The 26,605-nt window shown below is 39.4% G+C and overlaps 1 protein-coding gene and 1 long non-coding RNA gene across 9 annotated transcripts in view; one reads left to right on the forward strand and one right to left on the reverse strand.

The window, feature by feature from the left end:
* PCSK5 (proprotein convertase subtilisin/kexin type 5) overlaps positions 1-20,495 on the forward strand; it is a 267,838-nt gene extending 247,343 nt beyond the window's left edge. For all 5 annotated transcript variants that reach the window (XM_042877361.1, XM_042877362.1, XM_042877366.1 and 2 more), the window contains 10 exons: positions 2,509-2,592; positions 3,101-3,296; positions 5,384-5,601; positions 6,512-6,748; positions 7,215-7,445; positions 8,971-9,148; positions 10,350-10,567; positions 12,399-12,514; positions 18,155-18,341; positions 19,072-20,495. In XM_042877361.1, the coding sequence (XP_042733295.1) occupies positions 2,509-2,592; positions 3,101-3,296; positions 5,384-5,601; positions 6,512-6,748; positions 7,215-7,445; positions 8,971-9,148; positions 10,350-10,567; positions 12,399-12,514; positions 18,155-18,341; positions 19,072-19,475 (2,069 nt within the window). In that variant the 3' untranslated portion in view covers positions 19,476-20,495. The remainder of the gene's footprint in view (positions 1-2,508; positions 2,593-3,100; positions 3,297-5,383; positions 5,602-6,511; positions 6,749-7,214; positions 7,446-8,970; positions 9,149-10,349; positions 10,568-12,398; positions 12,515-18,154; positions 18,342-19,071) is intronic.
* Positions 1,520-24,900, reverse strand: LOC122183444. 4 transcript variants are annotated; one of them, XR_006180265.1, is made up of 5 exons: positions 24,653-24,900; positions 23,546-23,614; positions 22,265-22,387; positions 20,923-20,958; positions 1,520-1,534 (listed from the first exon to the last, which is right to left on the reverse strand). It is a non-coding gene; the product is annotated as an uncharacterized LOC122183444 (long non-coding RNA). The 4 variants fall into 4 exon arrangements; XR_006180264.1 differs by lacking the exon at positions 1,520-1,534 and adding an exon at positions 2,992-3,878; XR_006180263.1 differs by lacking the exon at positions 1,520-1,534 and adding an exon at positions 19,067-20,816.
* Between the last annotated feature and the right edge of the window lie 1,705 nt (positions 24,901-26,605).

Genomic DNA, 26,605 nt, shown 5'->3' on the forward strand with positions numbered 1-26,605 from the left:
AGGAGATCAACTTTTTACCTGGGCAGATAGTTACAGGGCACGTGGGAATGCTTTTAAAATAGAAGAGGGGAGATTTATATTAAATGTAATTGGGAATTTTTTCACTCAGAGAGTGATGAGGCACTGGCATAAGCTGCCCAGAGAAGCTGTGAATGCCCATCCCTGGAGATGTTCAAGTCCGGGTTGGATGGGTCTCTCAACAGCCTGATCTGGGGGTTAGCAACCCTGTCCACAGCAGGGAGCTGGAACTTCTAGATCTTCAAGGTCTCTTCTTATCCAAGCTATTCTATGATTCAATGATCTTATGATTTTATGATCCACAACAACAAGAGAATAAAAAACCTGAGTACTGCTCAATTCAGTAAAATTAAGAAAATTTAGCTTTCTCACAGTATTCCTTATATTCTTAGAGGTGACAAGAATTCAGTAAGGATTTTTTTCAATAATTAAGTAAGGACAACTATATATAGCTAGGAAATAATGCCTTGAAAAAAATCTGTCAGTAATTTTTGCATCTCACAGAATGAGCAGTGATCAACTGGAAGGTTTCTTTGAGTATTATTTAGATAAGAAAAGTGAAAGCATTTGCATGCTGGTAAGGTTAGGTGCATCTGCAGATCTGGCAGAGGCTTGGACTGCCTCAACACTCAAGGGCATTTAAACACACTTTAATCTGCTGAAAGAGCATACTGTAACCTGAAATAAAAAAAAAAAAAAAAAAAGAAAGAAAGAAAAAAAAAAGGACTTCAGCAGAGGAAAAAGCCATAGAAAATACATCAATACATTGACAAGTGAAGGCAAGGATATACATTCACAGGAAATGCCACTGCGGAAAGCCTCACAAGACAACCACACCTTCCTAATTTAAAGGGCTAAGAAAAGCAAACTTACATGTTCATTCTTTTCAAGAAGGATGAAATTTATAGGCAACTAAAACCATTATTTTAAAATTAACTTGCAGCTCTAGTACTTTACTTTCTTAACCACATGGCTGTTAATCCATATGTAAATATACAGCTTGTGCATAGGTAACACAAGGGACAGAGCCAAATCAGGGTTTTTCAAGAAATCTTTCTTTACTCTAACTGTGAATCTAACTCCAACAGCATTAATCTGACTACAGAGAGTCCCAGCCCTGATAATGTGCTGCTTTATTCTTGTATATACATTTTACTGCAGATCCTCTGGCCTGTCCCTAGACCCTGAAATTCTCTTAGAATTTTGTTCAGAGAGAGCAGAGATGCTACAGCCAGAATGATGATAATGCCTTAGTAATTTCCTACCATATCCATAGTTCTTCAGTATTGTGCCAGTCATCAAGATTTATAACACTACAGGCATTCACTGTCTTGTTCAAATTTATTTACACATATACCATATTTCTACTAATAGTCTCTCCATTGTGTAAAATTCCTACCATTTTTCCTTGTGGGAAGCAGCTGTATATACAATCCAGCTCTTCTATTTCCTCCTTTTAATCAAAGCTTTTTCTTCTGTTTTTCATTCAAAATATCAGCTTCCAAAATAATTTTTTCTGTAACGGGCAGAAAAAAAAAAGTGTATGAACACCATTTAGATGGTAGTAGATAGTGTTAGTCAGTCCCTCAACTTATACAAGCCAAACACATTTAATTGGTAGAACGAGTTGGATGTGCTGAGGTACTAAGTTGCCTGTGTCCATTGCTTCATTCTTTATTTTAGGTTTCCAGAAAAATTAAAAGACTACTGTCTTCTGTCATTAAAAGACTACTGTCTTCTGTTCATTATTACTTCCTCATCACATTTTCATTATCCCTTTGTTATAATTGCTTGGCTCAAAATGCAGTCTCACACACTGAGGCAACAGAATTTATTTGCTTTTAGTACAATCCTTGAATATCTTTGGCACTGAGCCTATGCAAAACATAACTAAGGTCTTAGCTACCTGAAGGCATAAAAATTCAATTTGAAATACATCCAGATTCTTTTTTTTTTGGAGGGAAATAGCAGGCAATATCACTGGGGAGAATTAGTTTACCTATCATCTTTCCAGACGTTTCCCTTTCCTTCTCAGAGATTTCTCCCTTAGATACAAGGTAATGGTCTGACAGGCAGCTAGTACAAAAGCTCAACAAAACTACCTCACTGCATCAAGTCCCCCAAATTGACATACCTTCCTCTTCCTCTTGTTTGTAATCTTTCAGGAGTACAGATTGGAATTTGGATTTGGAGCACTGCTCTGAAACTAAAACTATTTAGCTAAACTGTCCTCATTTGTGATAAAAAGTCTAGAATAGTGCTTTAGTGACTCTCAGGATAATTTTTCTGTTTTCCTTTATTACTGTTCTTAATTTAAGAGCGTGGAGTTGAACACAGTAATCAACTTTTCCAGCTTCGAGCTCTAATCCCAAAAATCCAAGGAGACACTCTAACAACAGCTTAAGAAAAAGCCATAGGGAACAATCTTCCCAGAGTGAGGTGAAATGAGCAAAACAGTCTAAAAAGGGTTGTATTTTCTTTTAATTACAGCTGCAAAAAAACAGTTGCAACCATGTGATCCTTCATGTAGGACCTGTGACAAATCTGCTGACAGGTGCACTTCATGTCCAGAAGGTAAGAGACTTAAGCTTCTTTGAGTAAGATTTGCAAAAGACAAAATATACTGTATGTTACATACTTCAATGGAATATTTGCAATCATGATCACTAGAAAGTCCATTAGCAGCTTAAGGCACAGTCTGGTAAATCAACAGCTGAAGAGAGACATCAGCTAGGATCTAATCACATGCCCTTATAAATAAGGGTGGTTGTTGCTCCTTTTATTTCTCTTCAGCCAAAATTTGTAGACATGATGAAGGTATTACTGAAGAGGGCTTTATTCAGAGAGATGTACTAAATAAACCTGATGATTCTTTCTAACCTTAAATTTTGGTGAAGTTTTTGAATTACTACATTTCCCAGCTACTTCAAGAAAATGTTTAAAGAATGTTTTATTCATGCTTTCAGGCATCAGAAAGTCAGACTTCCATGAAGATGAAAGCATTTTTGTAGCCACCAAAGGCAAATCTTTTGGATATATTTCTAATTGGTGCTTATTGCCACTTGGGTTTCTGTTTTGCTAGGAAAATTTCTTGCCCACAATACATGTGTCTCTCAGTGCCCACAACAAACTTTTGCCGATGTTGGAAGTGGGAAGTGTGAAATGTGCATGGACAATTGTGAGGTCTGCTCCGATCCCTGGCACTGCCAGAAGTGTCAGGCTGACCAAGGACAGTCTTTCTTCCTCCACAATGGCAGATGCTTACAGGAATGCCCTGAGTAAGTAGCCCCTGTTACATTCCTCACTGAGCTCCTTCTCTTTTTGTAATCTAAATCCTTAATTTTGGCCTTTTAAAAGAAAGGTAAATGTAACTTGGGTATTAAAAAATACCACAAGGTAAAAATCATTTTCAGATGGCCTGAGTAAATAAAATTTTCTATGGTTTAGAGAAGAAGTGAAAAATCAGAAGTGAAACTAGATATGTAATGCTATGACAGATTTTACTGCTCCCATTGTCTTCAAAAGGACCACAGTGTTTCAGGATATTCTTCATGGAGAATGACAACAAGTGTCTAGTCCTTCTCCTAACCTGTCCTTTACTCAGAGTAGTAGAGAGTAAGGGTGTGAACAACTTATTTAGGATGCCATCTATAATGAAGTGGAAGAACTTCTTTCCTTTGAGCATGACCGAGCACTAGAACAAGCTGCTCAAAGAGGCTGTAGAGTTTCCATCTCTGGATGTATTTAAAACTCATCTGGGCATTTCGACATTTTCCTGTACAACCTACACTACAGAACCTGCTTTAGCAGAGGGTTGAAGTCCATGATCTCCAGAGGTCCCTTCCAATGATTTTGTGATTCTGTGAAACAAGAAAGTGAACGTTTCAGAGATCTGATATGGAAATAAAGTAGCCAGTTAGGTTTTTCTATTCTTGGCATCTTACAACATTTAATTTTTACTCTAATAAATGGAATTAACTTCACTATCTCAGGTATTCCTGTTTTCTGTGCTTTGTTAGTATTCATCAAAGCTACATATATATGTATAAAACCTATGCTATGTAATATGAAACTCTCACTTGAATCATCTTTCTTTTAAGAAAAAAGTCCACCTTCTGCTTTTCTTATTACTAGCACAAATTCTTTGGCAGAATTTTCATGCTAACTTTGTCATATAAGTATACAAGGGGCAGTGAAACAGATTCTGACTAGCATAGTTCAGAACAAATGCAAAGTATCTGCCGCATTACAGGAGGAAAAAGAAATCAAAAACTGTGGAAGGGAAGGGAAGGGAAGGGAAGGGAAGGGAAGGGAAGGGAAGGGAATTTTTTAGAGGTTTTTTTATAATTTCTGACAGAGGACACAGAAATACTGAGCTAGAAGAGCACTCTAGACTGGAACTAAAAAAGGGACTATCAGAAATAGATGCAGGATTATGAATGAAGATTAGGGAAAAAAAATAAAGAAGGAAGATTAGAATAGATGACAGGAAAAGCTCTTCTTAATTTTTCTCTAGCCTTGCTTCTAATACACCTCCCCTCACCTTCTGTGGAAATGTAATCTCTAGGAAATCATATCCTGCTACCAGATTTGTTTAAGTGAAATACATGTTTGCATGCATGTAAATTAATAATCGTCTGAAAATAGAGAGTTGCTTTTCCCTCTATTTTCTAACATTTTCATTTTGAGAGTATAGGCAGACTGGATTGCATCCCTCCTCTCCTAAAACATAGGCCTACTTTCTTGTTTTCTTCATGACTAATTGCCTCAACCTGGGCTGCCTACAGCAGCTTTCACACCATAGATGCTGGTGAAACTTGCTCCTCCTTCCTGTCTTACTGTCACCGCACACAGCTGCTTAAACATTATGGGTTTATTGTCCATTTAATCCAGCCTTTCCTTATTCTTCCTAGCTTTGACACTTGTGGGCTTCTTCCTTCTTCCATCTGGGATCAATGAGATGATGTGTCTCATTCTTTCTCTGCCATCATCACTGAGAGTTAGTCATGGGAGTATAGAGTCTTTCTTTTCCTAGATACTATAGACCCTCCTATTTTATGGAAGTGGCAAACCAAGAAAGCGGTGGGAAAGGAAGTCCAATATGCCTTAGTGTAGGTGTAAAAATAAGAGAAAGCCAAATTCCCTTCTTGGTACTAGCCATGTACATTTTTTGCTTGCAGATACAGAAGGTGTAAATTGAGTGGAGGACAAGTAACTAAATGTGTGAGAAACCCTTTAGATCCAATGAAATAAGTGCACTGGCAAAGTCAATAGACTCACATATGCTCGTAATTCTTAATGGACTGGACTGTGGTAAATATATGCTGACCAACTGTTTGCTTTGTGTTTTATTTTTACTCAATAGGGGATACTTCAACGATTCTGGGATTTGCAAGCAATGCAGTGGTTCCTGTAAGACATGTGAGGGAAGTGCTACCAAATGCCAGTCATGCAAAAGTCCTTTGCTTCTGGAGCAGTGGGAATGTAAACCTACCTGTTCACAGAAACATTTTGCCTTTGATGGAATCTGTAAACATTGCCCTGCTATGTGTCTGGAGTGCATTCACAGTGAAACGTGCAAAGGTATTACAAAGAACTGCTTGTGACTTGGCTACAGTCTGTCTAGATCAGTCTAGGAGCAGACTGAGAGAATAACAGACCTGAAAAGAAATTCAGCAAACCAAACCAAACCAAACCAAGGAAAAACTCCTCTAAGACAAAGGCTAAGCAAATGGTGCTTTATGAGGAGATTCAGTCTAAACTGGGCACCTGTAAAGTGATTTCATCTTGCTTAGTGTGTTCCTGTTGTTCTTCAGATATCTATATTAGTTTGATGCCAGCTTATTGTATTCATGTCTAAATACCTAAATACACATGCACACCACAGTGAAATACAGAATGCTTCTTTCCTAGTTTGATTAAACTTTGTCTCTTTGCAATACTACTCACGGCAGAGAATAAAACCTTTGTAATGAAACATTATCTAGTAATGCATACTTGGGAAAAACTTCAGTGTGCTCATGAGTCTGAATGCACACCAGAATATTCAGGATAATTAATATTTAGCAAATTATACACAAACATGGAGGAAAAAGAAAAACAGCACTATTAAACCAAGTACTCATAAGAAAGTTAACAGATAAATCCAAGCTCTAGCCAAACATTCTGACCAAATATTCCAACCAGATTCATATAATAACAAATCAAACAGAAGTTCAGAAATAAGCAACTATGTCCACCAGTATACAGTGGCAGAATTGTTTGGTTATTATCAATAACAAAATGAATAGCTGATTTCACTTCTCAGACCCTTGAGAAGAAACAGGAATGCTCAGTGAGAGCTAGGCTATGATGGGCAAGTTGGAGGGGAAAATTTAGAAGAGAACGTATGCTCCAAGCCATCTGCTTGTCTCCTGTTATGACATGCACTACTCCCTCACATACTGAAGTCAGCATAAGCACTTTTGCTTACTCTGTTTGTTGTTCTCTGTAGAGTGTGTGGATGGGTTCTTCCTGCATGAAGGGAAATGTGTAGAGGACTGCCCTACCCAATTCTATGATGAAGACAATCACTGCTTTCCCTGCCATGGAGACTGCAAGAACTGCAACGGACCAGACTCAGACGACTGTACTGAGTGTGCAGTCAGCTACTTTGTCCTATATGATGGCATGTGTTCTGAAGAGTGCCCTGAAGGGACTTATTATGAAGATGAGACTGAAGACTGTCAAGGTTGGTAGCTGCTGTTTTCTCCAGAATGGCAGTAAGATAGAAGTAGACTAGCAAAACACTATTCTAAAAAGACCTGCCCTTCCTGACTATGTCCATCTATGTTTTGGAAATGGAGGGGATAACAAAGGCAGAAGAAATATCAAGCACAGTTTACAAAAATTGGAGAAAGTCCAAGAGAGGAAGGCAACAAAACTGGAATGTGTTTATTGAACTACTCTGGTAAAACACTGAGCGTTGCTGGAGACAGTAAGTTGAAAATCACTTCTCAGTCATTGAAAAAGGAAACCTAAGGAACTGGCTGCATGACCTCAAAAATAGTGAGTGGTTTGACTACGCAGAACCAGAGATTTTTCTCTGTTTCTCTCAGCCTTTCACTCTGAGATGGAAACTGCTCCTTGCAAAATTTGTATTGAAATAATCGTATGAAACATAGCATGGTGACATTCCTACTGTTTCTCCATTTCAGCATGCAATAGGACATGCAAGACTTGTTCTTCATCCACTGCCTGCCTTACGTGCAGAAACGGCCTGATCCTGAATCGTAACGGACACTGCATGCTATCTGGACACTGCTCTCGCACCGAGTACTATGATGACAAAACTGAGACCTGCAAAACTTGTCATAAGAAATGTTTTCACTGCTCAGGACCAACTGAACACCAGTGTATTAGTTGTGCAAATAACCGCTATCTTTTCAGTAAGTGCCTTCCTCCTGTTTATTCCACACTGACAGCATGGAATAAACCAGCTTATGTGACATTCATAAAATATTTAGGACTGCTTTAGACTATCTAAATATTGCAATGTAGATCTGATAAGTAGAAGACTTGCTCAGTGATAACTACTTTCTGTAGAGCTACCTGGAAACAAAATCATCATTTGGGGTTGGCCACTCACAGACTTCTAAGTAGCAACAAATCCCATAGCTAAACAAAATGGTTTGTTTTTTTTTAATTCAATTCCTATTTACTGTCACTGTTGCTTTCTATAAAGACCTTAAGAAGAGGAGAGGGACAATCTTTTTTTTTTTTTTTTTTTTTTTTTTTTTTGTAAGCACAAAGAAATCACAATTTTCAGGCTGACTTTTTAATTCCTGCAGAAATCTGATGAGCCATAAATACTTAAGTAGAAACGTTAAAAATCGTTCCTGGATCACAATGCCAGTCTCAAGTGGATGGCTGAGATATAAAACTACTTTACTTTTGAGACTTGGTGTAAAAGTCTATTGTCTCAGGAACAAATTGATAAAGAGTATAAAATATTAAATCTTAAACTTCAATTCTTTGTAACTTTTTCAAGACAAAATTTAGAAAATCAGTTGGAGAGAAACTGATTAAAATGATCTTTCATGCCAGAAACACATAAAGAAAGCCCAAGGTGAAACTGACCCCAAGATGTTTATGTTTAATCTGATGCAGATTTTGCATTCTTAAATTTTGGATGCTTTGCATTAGATCTGTGTTTTATATCATCACATTAAATTGTTTTGCACAATTACCATTGGTGAAAAAAAAAAAAGGAAGTATCTTTATTTTCCCAATTTTAATCATCAAAATGTGAAAAACTAGTGAGATAATAAGTATTAAGCTACTAGCTAGATGGTCACTGCTCTCTTATCTTGACAAGCTTGCAGTTATTTGAATCACTTAGTTTCTTGTTTCTGATTCCTGTCCTTCTAACGACCTCCTGATATTTCAATCAGTGTGATGTACCTGATACATTTGGTAGTATTGCAGACATTTATTCTCGTAACACAAAGCATCAGCTACGTACAGGGGTAAAGACCAGCAAATAAAAGTCACTAAATTTCAGATTCATGATTTACACAGAATGCAATGAGATCAACACTTTTAAGAGTGAAAACTATAGGAAATGTTTATGCCTATAGAGAACTTCTTCATTATTATTTCTTCTTTCTTGTATTTTAAATGAAATCACTGCTGTTCATTATCATGTACTATGCATTTATGTTCTCTAAAGATAAAAAAATTATCTGCTCTGAAAATCATGCTATTGTACACGAAGTACAGAAATGAGGACGACTTAACTGAAAAGGCTTAGAAGAAATTACTATCCCAAGTTAATATCCCAACATTCCCTTTTCTTGCTCTGGTACAAGCGTTAATAGCATCTCCTGTTAGAGTCTAATCTGGGAGCATATTGCGAGCTATTTTATAGCAGCAAATACTATGACATGCTATTCCTCATTGCTCTCTGTGCAGATACAACCTGTGTTGAAACATGCCCAGCTGGGTACTACGCTGACAGTGATGAAGGACGGTGTTCCCCATGCCACATCACCTGTGCCACCTGCAATGGAAAACACAGCTCGCAGTGCCTTTCCTGTAAACCAGGCTTGTATCGGCAAGGAAAAGGATGCGTAAGCCAGTGTCCAACAGGGTAAGGTCCAAGGTCTTTAGCAAAGAGAGAGCTACAGCACAGAGAACATTTTGAGATGTTAGGTTGTTTCTCTCCTATTTATTTTAGAGTCAGGCAGAATTATATTTCATTTCTTGCAAAAATGTCTTATGCTGTTCCAATACAGAGGCAGAGGAAAACCTCACCTTATTGTATAAAAACTAGAATGTTTGCTCCCGAACTGGGACTATCTGACATTATGTGGTCATTCTCACTCTCTGAGGATGCTCTTAGGTTATATTTGTATAGAAAAGAGTGGAGCAGAATAAATATTGTAAGTTATCAGCTTCAGCACAGGAAGTAAGCACTCTTGCAGGCTCCGCCTAACTTGAAATTTAGATGAGATGATTTTTGTTTTGCATTAAGCAAATATTTATAACCAATCATAATAAAACTAACCACTAAAAGATGTTTTAACTGAGTAGTCAAACTCCTGGACAGCAACTTCATTAATATGAGTACATTCAATTTCAAAATGTGAATTCAATTAGTTCTTGTGACAAAAATTTAAATCTGGAAATTGGACTTACTATTTCTGGCTCAGATCCATTTGATTTTGCAGTAATGCAGTCATGCTGGCGTTCAAATTCAGTTATCATTCTATTAAACTGGAAGTCTGTAATGGCCATGTCTCAACACAGCCACAAAGCAGCTCTTCCCCTTCTTCCTCTGACTGTACAACTTAGGTGAACCAATTGTCCCTCTGTTGGAACCCTTTGACTAAACCTGCTTATGGATTGAAAGAAATCATGAATTTCTTGAATTTCTTGAATTTCTTGAATTTCTTGAATTTGCTGAATTTCCATCTGACAACGGGTCATCAGGGTAGTGAGAAACTCTTATTGCTTAATCAATATCTCACAAGACATCTCTGGCAAAATCAAAATGGAACTTATGTTTTCTGCCCATTTACATACTTATTTTGTACCTGAACTCATCTACAATTTTAGAAAGCCTTTCATTGTATACTTTCAATTTTACAAAGACTTGTTTCGTAGCTAAATTCCAATGGCCAAGAATATTTGTTCTGTTTCCACTGGGACTGCAAATATTTACTGTGATCACATAATTATCACTGTTATACATTCATGTTATCAGAGAAACTGCTCATGATGAAAGGTGTTCTGGTTTTCCTGCCATTGTTAGACATGTTGCACAGCCACAACTATCAAATCTGTTTCAGCTATTTTGCACAAAACTCCACTGGGTCATGCGAGCGCTGCCACAAGGGCTGTAAGGAGTGCATGGGGCCTCAACCAACAGACTGCCTTTTCTGTGATACATACTTCTACCTGCTGCACTCCAAGAACCAATGTGTTAGCTCTTGTCCTGAATATTACTATGAAAACAAGGATGACAATGTCTGTGAAAGATGCCACCCTTTCTGCCGAACTTGTGAAGGTAAAAGCATACACTCTGCTTTGGCAGCATAAAAGAGATTATCAAAACACCTGCCAAGATTACCCAGCCACTTCTGTCTCCTTTCTTTACCTCTCTCTGCTCCAAGATCTGTAAGCACACAACAAAACGGTGTGCTGTGCATAACCCTGCCAGCCATCAACGATCTCTGGCCACAGCAGGCAGCCAAGGCCTCTCCAGCAGCTGCCAGCTTCTCCTGCACCCCAAGGTTTCTCACTCTTCTGGCTGCTTCATGTTGCCACCTTGCCTTTAAAGTACCAATCAACCAAGATCAAAGCAAGAATATGAATTCCCAGCAGGCTCCCCATGGGGCCGCCTGCAGCCATAGAGGGGAGCACAAAGAGTGAGTTCCCAGAGAAAAGAAATAAACTGACGATGGTAATTGAGTTTTCAGTCAGCCAGACCTCACACAAAGATGCTCATCCACTTCAAAATAAAAGAGCTCTATTGCCTTCACAGCTACACTCTGCTTCTTGCACAAACACTGAATAACATCTCCGTCTCTGAACTAACTTATATTACTCTGTGAAAGCCAAGGGTTTTAAATCTAACCTCAGATCTTTGTGGTCAGTAAAGGAAAGAGTAGAAAATCAACTGCTAACAGCACTTAAGACCATAAAGCATATCTTCAGTGTGGGGGAAAAAACATCAGTGTGATGTCTGCTGTTTTTAATGCAGTTAAGTTTTTTACCACATTTATTTTGAGATATGTTTTCTTCTATGACACCCTCACATATTCAGTTTCTTCACTTTCCTTTATAATACTGTGTGCAATTTGGAATGGGGCAGCATTAGTCCACTTGGAATGAATGTCATCTGATGATAGCTGGCAGCTTCTGCTCCACAGCTCAGACTACACCAAGCAGTGTACAGCAGTTGTGTTGGATGGTGGATATGTTGGATAGCACAGATGGCTAACTGCAACATAACAATATTTAAAATTGTGGAAATGCTTCCAAGAGTAAAGCAACCTTCAAGAACTATTAAAATGTGACCGCATAGCAGCATTATATTATAATGTATATATACTAATATTACAACAAACATTTTACTTTGGATTTGGGACAAAGATGTTGTCATTTAACTTATAGACCATTTCTAATCATGAATTTTGTTTTATTCATGATAAAATTACTACAGAAGACATTTTCTGCTGTAGTTACTACTAAGATAAAATACAAGCTCATCCTCTTAAATAACAAATCTGTAGCTGCTTTGAAATGCATCTGCACTGCTTATGCACAGGAAAAGAAGTCTCTTCTTTCTCAAGACCTGAAAAGACAGAGTAAACTAACTGAGCCATAAAAAGTTGCTAACTTCACCTGTTTAACTTTTGCTAACATTTAATTAGTACGGTTTTTTCCTTTTAGATGATGGAGGAAAACAACTAGTTGCAGGGAAACTGACAGATACATCGTAACTTGGAGGACAAACCACTCACTTTAATGCTCCACAGAAACACTGTGGGCAGCATCTGCCTTTAAAAAGACTCACAAAACACGCACCATTCTAAATGATCCTCCTGAATGCAACCCTGTACAATGGTTCCCTAATCACATTGTCATGAATATTTTCATGAATTAAGAAATGCAGTTTTGGGGCACACAAAACCTCAAGCATCATGCAGAAGCTGCTGAATACCATTTTAATACCAGTTTCTTCAAGCTGGAGCTGCCACTTAAGATGCTTGAAATTAACAATATCCCTTTTCATTGGTAGTAGTGATCAGTATGAAGTTAGATGAGAATTTTCACAATTTTAACATTGTTGTTTTATTGTTGTTTTAATATTTTTGTTTTATTTGCCTCTTTAGGAAAGGAAGGATTCAGCTGCACATCTTGTGTATGGAGCTACAGTTTGTTAAATGGAATATGCAGCTCAGACTGCTTTGTAGGTTACTACAAAGTCCAGGAGGCACCAGAACAAGAGGTAATATTCATAGGCATTTGGTCCGGTAATTAGTATGCTGAATTTTAACTTCTGAACACAACACAAGCACAGAATGTTCTTCTTTGAGTTTTCAAGGCTTTAAAAACGTATACTTTTTTCTTCTTTTGACAAAGGAAGCATTGTTTCTTTTTTTGGGTTTTTCTACTATAGAATATTTCTCTAAGAGTAAATATAAAGACACTACTCTGTCAAAGATGATACCAAACTCATGTGAACAAAATCAATTATATTAGTAAAAGAGTATTTATTTTATCCTAGTTTAACTGCATTTCCGTAGGGATTTCTGCATCTGAGAAATCATATCACATTCCTGATAGGCAGTTCTGCTAGCAGAAGTCTAGTGAAAAGAGAAGCTGAAGTTAAAGCTGTATATTTAGTAGAATAGGATCACAATCAGGTTTGGGTCTGTGCACCTAGCCTGCTTCCGGGTTTCTACACCAACTGCCTTTCAAAGACGTTTGTTCAAGAATATAGCAACAAAGTAAGACAACTGGCTGGACATCACAGAATCTCACAATCACAGAACTGCAAAAGTTGGAAAGGAAATCGAGTCCAACTTCCCCATCAAAGCAGGTATGGTTGGTCACACAGGTAGGCATCCAGACAGGTCTGGATGTCTCCATGGAATGAGACTCCATAACTTCTCTGGACAACCTGTTCTAGTGCTCTGTCACTTTACTGTAAAGAAGTTCTTCAACATGTTAATATGAAATTTCCTATGTTCAAGTTTTAGTTCATTACTCCTTGTTCTATTTCTATGCACCACCAAGAGCCTGGCCTCATCCATTTGCTCCCACCTCCATTTAGATATTTATAAACATTTATCAGATCCACCCTCAGTCTTCTTTTTTCCCAGGCTGAACAGACACAGATTCCTCAGTACTTCCTCACACTGGAGATGCTCCAGGGCCTTTACCACCTTCATGGCCTTCTGCTGGATTTCTACAAGGAAATCCCTGTCTTCTTTGAACTAGGGAGTCCTAAAAATTCTAAATGTGTCCTCACCAGGGCAGAGTAGAGGGGGCAGGTCACCTTCCTTGACTGGCTGGCCATACTCTTTTTAATGCAGCTCAGGTCACAAGGGCACACTGCTGGCTCATGGTCAACCTGTTGTCCACCAGAACACCCAGGTCCTTCTCCACAGAGCTTCTCTCCAGCAGCTCATCCCCTAGCCTACACTGCTGCACATGGTTATTCCTCCTAACGCTTGCTCTTGTTAGACCACATCAGGTTCCTCCCTGCCTAACTCTCCAGTCTGTCCAGGTCTTGTTGACTGGCAGCACAGACTTCCAATGTATCAGCCACTCCTCCCAGCATCAGCAAACTTGCTGAGGGTGGACTCTATCCATTAATCCAGATCATTAATGTAGATGTTGAACAAGACTGGACCCATCACCAATCCCTGGGGAACATCTCTATTTACAGGCCTCTAACTGGCCTCTGTGCTACTGATGACAACCCTCTGAGCTCTATCAGTCAGCCAGTCCACCCCACCATCTACTCATCTATCCCACACTTTCTAAGCTTCATTACAATGATGCTGTGGGAGATGATGTCAAATGCATCGCTGAAGTCAAGGCAGACAGCATCCATTGTTCTCCTCCTATCTACCCAGGTAGTGATTACAGCATAGAAGGATGGTCAAGCATGGTGAATCCATACTGACTACTCCTGATGACCTTCTTCTCTTCTAACTGCCTGGAGAGGGTATCCAGAACAAGTTGTTCCATCACCTTTCCAGGGACAGAGCTGAGGCTGACTGGCCTGTAGTTCTTGCCCTTTCTGAAGACTGGAGTGACTGAGATTGGCTATCCTCCAGTCTTCACACACCTCTCCCATTCGCCAAGACTCTTCTAACATGATAGGAAGAGATTCAGCAATCACCTCTGCCAGCACTCTCAGCACATGTGGATGCATCTCATCAGGGCCCATGTATTTGTGTTGATTTTAGCTAGACACTTTCTGACCAGATCTTCCTCAACCAACAGCAAGTATTAGTTTCTCTCTTACCTCCAGGGTCTAGGATTCCTGAGAGCCAGCCTTAGCATTAAAGACTGCATTCAGAGTCTTTGCTTTCTCCACATCCTCTGTTACCACGGCACTCACCTCATTTATTAAGGGACCCACATTTTCTCTAATCTTCATTTTACTGCTGACATAATTTAAAAACAAAAACAAAAAAAAAAAAAAAAAAACAAAAAAAAAAAAAAAAACCTTTCTTGTTTTCCTTTACCTCCTTTGCGAGGCTTAATTCAAAGAGAGTCTTAGTCTTCCTTGTTGTATCCCTACAGGCCCTGAAAACATTCCTATACTCTTCCCAGGTGGACAGGCCCCTTTTACACATTTCATGGACCTTCTTTCCCTTTAGTTTATCTATGAGTTCCTTGCTCATCCGTGCAAGCCTCCTGTTGAATTTCCCCAATTTTTTTCCCTTAGGGATGCACTGATCTTGAGATTGGAAGAAGTGATGTTTAAGTGTCAACCAACTCTCAAGGAGCTCCCTACCTTCTAAAAGTTTAGTCCATGGGAACCCAGAGGAGAACACTGCTTGTGCTTCCGGTCCCTTTAATGCCTTTCCAAGGGATGCAAAATCCTTTTAATGTTCTGTAATTTCCTTGTTACAACATCCTATGACCCGACATGCATGACAACAAGTGGGTAATAGTCTTCTTGTTTTATCAGAAGTGGTAAAGTCTTCTTAACATCTCTGACACATGCCCCACAAGACAGCAAATGTCTCTGGAGAGGTTATCTGGGTGGCAAATGGGGGCCTCAGTGCCCCCAGCAAGAAGTCCCCAGCTACTAAGACTCTTTGCCTCTTTTTGGTGGCCCTAGTTCTAAGGAGATTCCTCGGTTGGCCCCTCTCCACATGCTTGCTGCTTCCTGGGCTGCCTGGCATTCAAACACTTCTGTTTCCAACCCAAGTCTTGTGCCTGTTGCTCAGCGGGGGACTGTCAGGTTAAGAGGAAGGTACCTCCTTCCACTCCATGCAGAAATGAAGGTCCATACCCCTTGTATTGGGTGCTATCTTGTTCTTTAGCCTCCAGGTGGGAAGCTGGTTTAGCTGCTTCTCCAGGCAGGGACTTACAAGAAGACTGCAGGCCATCATGTGTCAGTTCAGACCTCCTCATAAGTCCCCCTCTCTGATTCCCGGGTGCCTCAGCCTGCTGATTTCTTCTCCAGCCTGGGCATCTGCTCAGGAAATTCACCGAGCAAGGCACACCTATATCAATTATATCCATCCCCTCCTCCTCCTCCCTCAGGCCAAAGAGTAAATTCCAGATTCTGTAACTCCCCACAGCCAAAGGTCCCTGAGAGATCTGTCTGAGAGCACTCCCCAGCCCATGCAGCTGCGGGCCCCATATCTGCCTTTCTGCCTCAGCCTGTCTGCCATGCTGGGTGAACACCATGTTGGTGTTAATAGAGCTCTCTTCTTGCGGTCTTGAATGAAAGGAGCAACATGCCCTGCTTGCCTGTCCTGAGCAAACTGCCACACCACGCTCTGTTCACCCATTCTGTTCTCTGTGCTCCCTAGTTGCCACCTTTGTACCTTGATGTGTGGCCCCACTGTTCTTGGCACCACCCCAACACATCAGAGATCTGCCTCTAAGTGCAGGGCAATGGCACCCAGCAGAAATGAGCTGTCCCTTGCCCATTGAGGCAGTTCTCTGCTTTGGTGCAGAATGTGTGCCCCAGAGCTGAGTGCCTCACAAAAAAGAAAAAAAATGGTGTCGCATAACCTGAAGTCTCTGGCTTGAAATTTCCCATATAAGTGCTGCTCCATACCTGTGAACCTGAAAAAAAGCCTAGGAGCTGAGGACCACAGAGGTGCACAGTTCTTTTTAAGAGCTCCAGATCTACTGCTGTCTCCCCATATTTTGTCCAACCTCTTAGATTCAGGACAAGCAGCCCTGCAGGTCTGAGATTAAGAGTGGTGAAAGATTTCTGGCATTTCAGATTGTTACAGTGGGTTTGTTGATCTTGGTCCTGTGGCAGAAAAAATAGCTCATATTTCCCATTAGGCCAGGAAATACAAACATTAGAAGCTCTGAATTGCCTCACAACATACAGCAAAGTAGGTATGACAGTGATGAGCACCAGTAGTATTATTTGGAATTTGAGAAGTTTTTGAATCTGTCCTCTTAGCACCGGTGTTCTTCAATATTGTTATTGATGGTCTAGACGGTGAGATTGAGTACACTTTCAGCAAGTTTGCAAGAGACAGAGCTGAGTGGTGCAGCTGATATGGCAGTAGGAAGGGATACCATCAAAAGGGATCTGGACAAACTTGAAAAGTGGGCCTGTGTGAACACAGGGAGAATCAACAAGGCCAAGTGCAAGGTGCTGCATTTGGGCTGGTATAATCCCAGGTGTGTGTACAGATTGGAAGCATTTGAGAGCCATCCAGAAAAGGATTTGGGTAATCTGGTATAATCTGGTCGATGAAAAACTGGAGATTTTCTTCCAGCCCAGGAGGACAACAGTACCTTAGGCTGCATCAACAAAGGGGCAGCCAGCAGGGACAGGGAGGTGATTGTCCCTCTCTGTTCTGCCATTGTGAATAATGTGTCCAAGTCTGGTGCCTGGACATGAAAAAATGAGGAGCTGTTGGAGAAAGTCCAGCCAGGAAGATCATCAGAGAGCTGGAGCACCTCTCATATGAAGTAAGGCTGAAGGAGCTAGGCTTGTTCAGTAGGCTCTGAGGAAATCTCACTGGACACTTTCAGTATTTGAGGGAAGCTTATATTAAAGAAGTAGACCATCATTTCACATAGTCTGATAGTGACAGGACTAAAAGATGGAAGATCTAGATTAGACATTATGAGGAAATCTTTTATGCAGATGGTAGAGACGCTCTGGCACAAGCTGCCCAGAGAAGATGTGGATGCCCCATCCATGGAGATGTTCAAGGCAAATATGGATGGAGACCTGGGCAGCCTTATCTAATGGGGGGCAGACCTGCCCATGGCAGGGAGTTGGAACAAGGTGAACTTTAACCTCCCTTCCAACCCAAGCCATTGACACACATGACACTGTGTTTCTGCGAAATAGAACCAATGAGAACTAAAAAAAAATTAGATTGCTACAAAATTTCCAGCCGGCTTTACTCTTTATTTCTGTCCCTGCCCTAATCTGAAAGGGAATGAATTCTCTAGTTTTTTTCCTTTCTGTTTATTATTTTTTTATTTTTATTTTTCTTCTCTCAACGTATTTTCACTTGCTTCTCCCATCTCAGTACTTCCAATTATATTCTTGAATACACTTTTTGAAGGCTGCTTTGACATCATTAGTGCCAAAGAGCCAAATCTATTACAACAGGACTAGCAAAAGAAGAACACTTTTTGGACAAAAAGCATATATTTGGAGTGAGTTCTAGCCAGCTGTCTTCCTAAGTCAGATCTCTAAGCTCATACAAGTCTTCATCCGTCTTCCTACAAGTAGATCAGTGCAAACCTAACAAGTATTAACAAAATTTCAGTTTTCCTATTCCTTCCAGTATTTTGAAATCGATACCTTTGGCATCCAGATGTGACCACTCAGTGAATCTAGGGCAGCACTGTCACATCTAGGGCCAAGGAAGATGAAAAGAAAGGTGCACTGTTTGTTCTGTGTCTGTAGGGGGATGAGACAAAGTGTGAGAGATGTGACAGCACATGCACGGAGTGCAAGGGGCCTGGACCTCTCAACTGTACCATCTGCCCAGCTGGCATGCAGCTCTATCTGGAAGAAGGCCGCTGCCTACCCTGCTGCAGTGACACTGACCCAGCAGACATCCCAGAGTGCTGTGACTGCAATGAAACACAAGGTATGACCATCCTGAGGGGCAGCAGTGCTGCTGGTGGGTGTTATGTCTGACTAAGCTGACTTTTAGTGGTGAAAAGTAGAAAACAGCAAAAATGTACTGCTGAACTACAAATATGTGGTGTATTTTTACTGCTCCATCACTAGAATAGGAAGGACTTTACCCAAATAACAGCAATTGCAATTAGTGCAGGAGTTGCCACCCCCTCTCATTCCAATCTATTGTGCCAAGTTGCCAAGCTTTTCATAAAACACTTGACTGGGAAGTGCTTCCTTTAATAAATAGCAATTTGAAACACATAATTTTAAGCTCCCAAGTCAAAATCATACTGTCAACTTCAGAACAGCTGTAGTGTTTTATACAACTGATGATCTGTAGGGTAGAAAAATGTTTTTATAGGCAAACTGATACAATTAGGAAAAACAGGCTCAGGGCACACAACCTGTCTTCAATTTTTTCTAGGTGCTTGATAGTGAAAAGTACATCTTGGGAAGGGGAGAGATCGTCCATTTCTTGCGTACTCTCAGATAGAAGGACTGTATTTGTCTACTTATTAGCTTCTCAGCTTCTTTCAGGTTACTGCTAGTCTAATAAGGAAACAAAGCTGTCTCAACAATCTTGCTTACTTACACTGTCACACTCAAAGCATTCTTAGTCTTTTAAAACAAACTCAGCAATTCTCATGTACAAACACAATTTAATTTATTTTATTTTATTTTATTGTTGCTGTCAGATGACTGTGTGTTACGAACCAAGTTACAACCAGCAAGCAAAAACAAGAGCGCTTTCTTTGTCATTATCTGTATTTTACTTATCCTCGTCATTGGAGCCATTGTAGTCATCTGGAGAAAATCAAAATCAAAACCACGCACTGCCAGTAAAGGTAGGTATGAGAAGCTGACAAATGACTCCAAAACCCTTCCTTCCTATGCGAGCAATTATCATGAGAGCCCAAGCTATCAGGAAGACCAAGTGATTGAATACAGAGATCGAGATATTGAAGATGATGATGAAGAAGATGACATTGTATACATGGGTCAGGATGGCACAGTCTATCATAAATTTAGGTATGGACTTTTGGAGGATGATGAAGAAGATGAGCTTGAATATGATGATGAAAGTTATTCATTTAGATAACTCTATTGTCTTATGGGTTTTCTGCTCTGTTGCTTTTCCTATGAAATTGCAGCAATTTAGTTAAGTATGTCTATTTGCTCCTTTTTAGTCTGAACTTAAGATTTTAACTAACACTTATTTTGAGAGCAGAATGGTTTCTAAAAACATTTTCTTCCTGAAGCTTTACATAAATCCCTCTTAGGCTTTTAAATTGCACTCCAGACGTATGTTGTTTAAAAGAATACATTCCTATGCATTTCCGTGGGCAGTAAATCCCTTCACAATGTGTATGCACATGCACTGTGATAAGCACAAACATCCATTCAAACTGTACATACGTACTTACTGCAAACTTTGCTACTCTTTTTTAAAATGGTGCAGATATAGACAAGATCGTTGTATTTGTCTACGTGACAAATATCTCTGGAGTAGCGTTCCAGTAGTTTACTACATTGTGATTATAGTTAAATAGACTTTTGTAATAGCACGGGCAAGGTTTCTGATTCTAGCCAGATTTTCTTTGTTGATGTCACCTGGTGCAGCTATGCTCCTCAAAGCCAATGCATTTCTGCTTATAATCTTGTGGCATAGTTCCCAATGAAATTGTGCACTAATTACATGATTTTTAGGAGTTGAGATTGTGACTGCTCCAGATTGCTTCACTGTACTCATGGTTTGTATGAAAAATATTGAAAATATTTTATGTAGCAATTTCTGATTACTCTTTATTCAAGAGCTTGTTAGATAGTCTTTTGTTGCACACACAGACTTCTTGGTTTACTGCGAAGGGAAATATGGTCTATAAATACAGCCACAAAACAGCACTCCTTTCCTTTCTAATTAGCTTCTCAAGCTACAGATGATTTAAATACCATTTGTTCAAGTAAGTTTCACATTTCTGATGTAAATGCCTCAAGTTTATTGGAGGATGGCAAAGGGGATAACTAATATTTATTTAGTAATGTAATTTAAAGGAACACAGTAATGTGATTTTTGTATTACTACAAAAATTTAATTCATTGTACTAAAGGATGCTCCTTATGGCCCTTTACTGTGAAAGAATAAATTCTTTGCACAAAACCGTTTTGAAAATGTCATTATTTATCAAGTTTTCCTCTTTCCTTTTCAGCTCCTTTGGAGCTTTGTAACTAGAAATAACTGTGGACCTGTAAATCAACTACTTTTAATGGCTGCAAAGAAAGTGTGTGATAATATCTAATTTTTATAGCTCGATTCCTAAGTGGCATTTCTTGCAAAAAGTGTTTATAAATACCTTCAGATCTTTCCATCTGTATGTTCAAAGAAGTTCTAAGGAGAAGACCATTGTTTCCACTTTGAATTTTAATCTTTAAATCGTTACATCTTAAACAAGAATGCAAAATTATGTAAGTTCAAAAAAGTCAAAGCAAGGACCTACATTTATCAAAAGTTTCACAAGAGGAAGGTGCTCTGGAAAGATACATCTTACCTGGCACTTTATTTCAAGTTCTTCTCTGAAGTATTTCTGAAAAAAAAAAAGGGGGGGGTAGGGGGAAAGAAGAGTGAACAATCAGAATGAAAGGTCATATTGAATGAAAGACTGCCTTATTTTGCTCTCCTAACCTTGTTTGGATTAACATGCTTTGTCATCATTGTTAATGATGTATTTAACAATTGTAAGAATTTGCTATGAAAACCTGGAATCTCCTCATCACATTTCAAAGGCTTAATCCTAGCTGCACCTGAGCATTTAGAAATCACTTGACAAATGCAGTGAGTACCTTGTGTACGCAATCACTCTAACATTTCCATCATTTTAATGAAGTTTCTTGAATTTTACTGTACTCTGAATGGTTAAGTATTTTGAATAAGCCAAAGTGTGCATATACCCACAAAGCCAATTCTGTCTTACTTCCTCCTCCACCCACCGTAGTAAGAAAGATGTTCCAAAGAGAGCTAGTATATTTCAAAAACACAAGACTGCTATAGAAACTCTTGCATCTGACTATCTGTTCTCTAGTTCTTTTTTTCTAATGTGCCTGAATTCTTCTGATCTTCAGTAAACTCCCACTTTTGTCAATGGTTTATGGGCTGATTCCTGGTTCCATGACTAGTGGGGTGGAGGATCTGTAGATCCGTGCCTCCAGAAAGGGGAAGCAGGAGACCCTGAATAATTAAAAACAGAGGCAATGATCTGAGGAGAAACAAACTAATTTACTAAATATGGTATCGGAATGCAAAATAACACACTATAATAAAATATAATTAGAATTGAAGTTAGTAAATCAAATGTAATGAGAGAGAATGTTCAAAAGGTGGAAAGGCCTCATCATAGTTGGGTCAAGCAGCAGGCAGGAGAGCTGAAAAAGGGAAAAGAGCATGTCAGGTGAACTTCCAAGGCTTTGCATCTGTTCCCCCTGAGCAAAAATGATAACAGAACAGCAAATAGTCTTCTGGGGAATGTTTTTTTCTCTTCTGGAACAAGTATCCAGACATGGAGCAGTAACTCTTTAACTCCCAGTGCACTATATGATGTTATGATGTGGAATACCGATAATCAAAAATCATAAAACCATGACAGCTTTCTCGTTTTCTGAGTCTTTTTTCCTCACATCAATGCCCCTCAGTTTTCTCCTGCCCTCAGGCTTCACTCTGTATCTTCTTGCCATTCCTATTAATCCGTGGAGTTTCTAAAGACCTTCATTCTTCTCAGATTACTTTTATTTTATCCACCTTTCTGCTAGGCAACTATTTCTGATTACTAGTAGTAAAGCTCTTTGAAAAAGATTTTGTGAAAATTGCATCTTTTGTGCAGGTCTACCACCACTTACCTCTCATATAATTCAGGTATATTTGTTCAAAGGAACGAGTAGATTATCAGGGTTCTCTAGCCTCCCTCTTTCCAGAGAACATAGAAAAATTTTAGTCTTCCATGACTTCACCCTGAAGTTTTGCTAGAAAAGAAGTGAAGGAAAGTGGATTAAAGGAGCCACTGTTCAGGTATCTTGAGACCCAAGGTTCCTTCATCTGTGGGCTGTTCCTGACAAAACTACGTTTTAGTTGAATCACAGAATGGCTTGGGTTGGAAGGGACCTCAAGGATCATCAAATTCCAACTCCTCTGCTGTGGGCAGAGTTGCCAATCATTAGATCATGTACTAGATTAGATTGCCCAGGATGCCATTCAACCTTGAACACTTTCAGGGACAGGGTCTCCACAACCTCTCTGGGTAGCCTGCTCCAGCATTTCACCACCCTCTCAGTGAAACGCTTCTCTGACATCTAATCTAAATCTCCTCTCCTTTAGGCTAACACCATTCCCCCTTGACCTTTCACTATCTACCCATGCAAAAAGTTGATTTCCTTCCTGTTTATAAGCTTCCTTTAAATATTGGAAGGCAGTAATGACGTCTCCCGACAGTCTTCTCCAAGCTAAACAATCCCAACTCCCTCAACCTGTCCTCAAAGAAGAGATGTTCCAGCCCTCTGATCATCTTCCTAGCCTCCTCCGGACCCTCTCCAAAAGGTTCACATCTTTCCTGTAGTGGGGGCCCCAGGCCTGGATGCAGTACTCCAGATGGGGCCTCACAAGGGCAGAGTAGATGGGCACAATCAACTCCCCTACCCTGCTGGCCACCCCTCTTGTGACGTAGCCCAGGATACTGTTGGCCTTCTTTGCCATCTACACACTGTTGGCTCATGTTAAGTTTTTCATCTACCAGGACCCATAAGTCCTTCTCAGCAGGGATACTTTCAAGGAGTTCTTCTCCCAGTGTGTATACATATCTGGGATTACCCCAACCCAAGTGCAAAACCTTGCATTTTGCTTTGTTGAGACTCCTTAAGTTCACAGGGGCCCATTGTTCGAGTTTATCAATGTACCTCTAGATAGCAGCCCTTTCTTTTGCCATATCAACTGCACCAGTCAGCTTGGTATCATCAGCAAACTTATGAGAATGCAGTTGATACCATTGTCTGTGTCAGTGATAATTAATGAGTACCAATCCCAAGACAGACCCCTGGGGACACCTCTCATCACCAGCCTCTATCTGGACATAGAGCCATTGAGCACCACCCTCTGGCTGTGACCTTTAAACCACTTTCACAGCTTACCACGTATTCGCTTCTTGGTCTTGCATGAGGATTGCAGTAGTGGCTGAAGACTTAGATAGGAGTTTCAAACTAAAATAGGAAGGTAAACAAGTTTAAAACAGTTAATGTAGTAGTCTTTCAAATGGAAATTGAGGCATTTGATTTTCTTATGAAAAATAATGCGTGCTTCAAGAGAAATCATAGAATCATAGAATCACCAAGGTTGGAAAAGTCCCACAAGAGCACCCAGTCCAACCATCCTCCAAAAATACATATTTTTGCATTTAAAAATGTATTTACAATCAGATTTCCAAGTTTAAATTTTACCTATAGAAAAAATCTGATTATCCTTAGGTCACCAGAAAATAAACTAGAAGTAATGATAGAATTTTTCAATTTCCCTCAGCATCTTATGTGTACATGTGATTTCAAGCCTGAACTTCAAGTAATAAGACATACAGCCTGATGAGGAACAGGGGGATAGTTTACAAACAGCTCAAAAGCACTGTATCACTTAGTCTTTTATACTATGTAAAAGCAAGCTGGCCACAAACCTCGAAAGTTTTGCAGAAAAAGACACCCAGCATGTGGGTATCTGAGACAGAAAAAAATAAAGCAAAATAAATTCTCTGCCATAACAAGATAACCAATACATGAAGTCAGTATCCTAAGCTATGTATTTAGTTGTATTGTCACTACCATTGTCAGCAATGTTTATAAAACTCTTCTCAATTAAAAAAATCCTAGGAGGTCACATATATCCAAATAATACCCTGGAACAGTAGATAATATAACTCTTCTAGCTATCGTACTAGGAAATACAACTTTTTGTTTATTTTATGTCTTTCTTATTTCAGAAAAACACAAGCAAATTAGGAAAAAAGTATATAGTCCTATATAGACCATATTAGTTACAAAATAATTCTGATACAATTTGGTATTCAATACCTCATATCAGTTCCAGGAAAAAAAAAAAAAAAAAAAAAAAAACCAAACAAAAGAAGCCAAATAAACAAACAAAAAAACCAGTAGAACAACTGGATACTTTGATACTTTGCCCCAGCGATGAGCCATTAAAAAACCTGAGCGTTATGTACTTGAGGATTTAACATTTATGTCTACACTTACAGTCAGTAGTCAGTGCTAGTAGAACAGCTTCATCCATGACAAATTCTGAGGTACACTGAAGAGTCCACTGCATCTAATACAAAAAAGAAGTCTTTATGGCATATCCACATCACCACAGTCTATTACGTTCTTTTATGGTGGGAATTCAGGGATATCACATAAAGGTTACATGAAGATCAACATATAAACAACATGAAAGAGTGAGAGAAAGTTTCCCCTATGAGACCAGGGACAGATTAATGTGTTTCAAGATACAGGTTTGATTTGTTTGCAGTTGTAGCAGATGGACTTTTGCCCTGACCTAGATGAATGTTTAAACAAGTGAACAAGAATGAAAGAAGAGGATGCAACTCTTTCCATCTGACTTCTAAGAGAACAAAGTAGTTTTAGATTTTGAAAAAGAATACAGATCCAGTTGGAGGTCATGACATTCTGAGGACATATCTCCCATAAGTCCTAGATAAAAAACTGCACATGCGCCAACAAACAAACAAGCAAACAAATAAACAGATGGGTTACTTTTGAAACAGTTTAATTTTAACTAGTTTAAACAACCTCTGAACATTTTTCCTTCCAGAATCTTTTAGGCAATCACCCTTACAAAGATTTGCAGAGGACTATGATACCTAATTGTGCTAAGCATGCTAGACCAAATCAATGTCAGAACCCTCCTTAAACAAAAATGTATTTAATAGCAGTATTGGCAATAATCTTTCTACTATACACCAAAGCAGTCATTCTCACAGATAAGAAGTCAAATAAACTATTTCCAAGAATTCTTGATGGTCTACAGCAGAATAAGTATTCAAAAGGCTTTCTGCTATATAGTGCTCAGGAAATAGCCATCTAAAAGAATAACCAAAGTTATCAAAATCTGGTATTGTAGACATAAAAGTAGATCATGTCTTTCAGTGCTAAGTTCACCTACAGAAGTTCTGTGATTATACATAATTTACCACTTCCCTGGGCAGCCCGTTTCAGTGCCTGATCACTCTTTCTGAGAAATATATTTTCCTAAGACCCAACATGAACTTACTCTGACATAACTTAAGGCTGTTACCTCTCATCTGTCACTAGCTACCTTTCAGGTAGTTGTAGAGACCCACCTCTTTTCCAAATTAAATAACCCCAGTTCCCTCAGCTACTCATCATAAGACTTGTGCTCCAACCCTTCACCAGTTTTATTGCCCTTCTTTGGACACTCTTCAAGGCCTCTAAGTCTTTCTTGTATTAAGGAGCACAAAACTGAACTCAATGTGCAGCCTCACCAGAGCTGATTAAAGGGGAACGATCACTTCCCTGGTCCTGCTGCCTGAGTCATTTCTGATGTCTGATGATGTCTGGATGACCTTCTTGGCCAGATGGACAGATTTCTAGCTCATCTTCAGCTGAGCATTGACCAACACCCTTAAGTCCTTTTACTCTGTGCAACTTTCTGCCCCAAACCTATAGCAATGCTTAGGGTCCCTAACAAAAGCCACAGGTCCTGTTGAACCTCATCTGGTCAGTTTCAGCCCATCATTTCAGCCTGTCCAGATCCCTCTGTAGAGCCTTTTCACCCTCAGGCAGATCAATAGTTCCCCCAAATTGATGCCTTCTGCAAACTCACCCCTCGTCCAGAGCATCAATAAAAATACTTAACAGGGCTGGAAGATATTGAACATGCTGCATTTTAATATGCTACCAAGCATGAGTTCTTCAGGTTGTCAGAACTTAAACAGATTAAGGTCAGTTATCCAAACAAGACCATTGGCATTCAAAACAATTCTTACACTGTCTTTCTCGCGCTGATTAATCTACCACAAGAGTAATAGACTCTGGGAGGTGGCAGTCAATCAAAAAGCGCATTGCATGAAAAAACACAAGCTTAATTTTTAAAAAGTACTTGAAACTACAGTAATACTTGTACTGCTTGAACTCTAACAACTTGAACGATCTTCATGCTTGACTTGG

Source organism: Lagopus leucura, unplaced genomic scaffold, assembly GCF_019238085.1.
Source record: "Lagopus leucura isolate 7727_CA_CO unplaced genomic scaffold, USGS_WTPT01 Super-Scaffold_100018, whole genome shotgun sequence".
Lineage (NCBI taxonomy): Eukaryota > Metazoa > Chordata > Aves > Galliformes > Phasianidae > Lagopus > Lagopus leucura.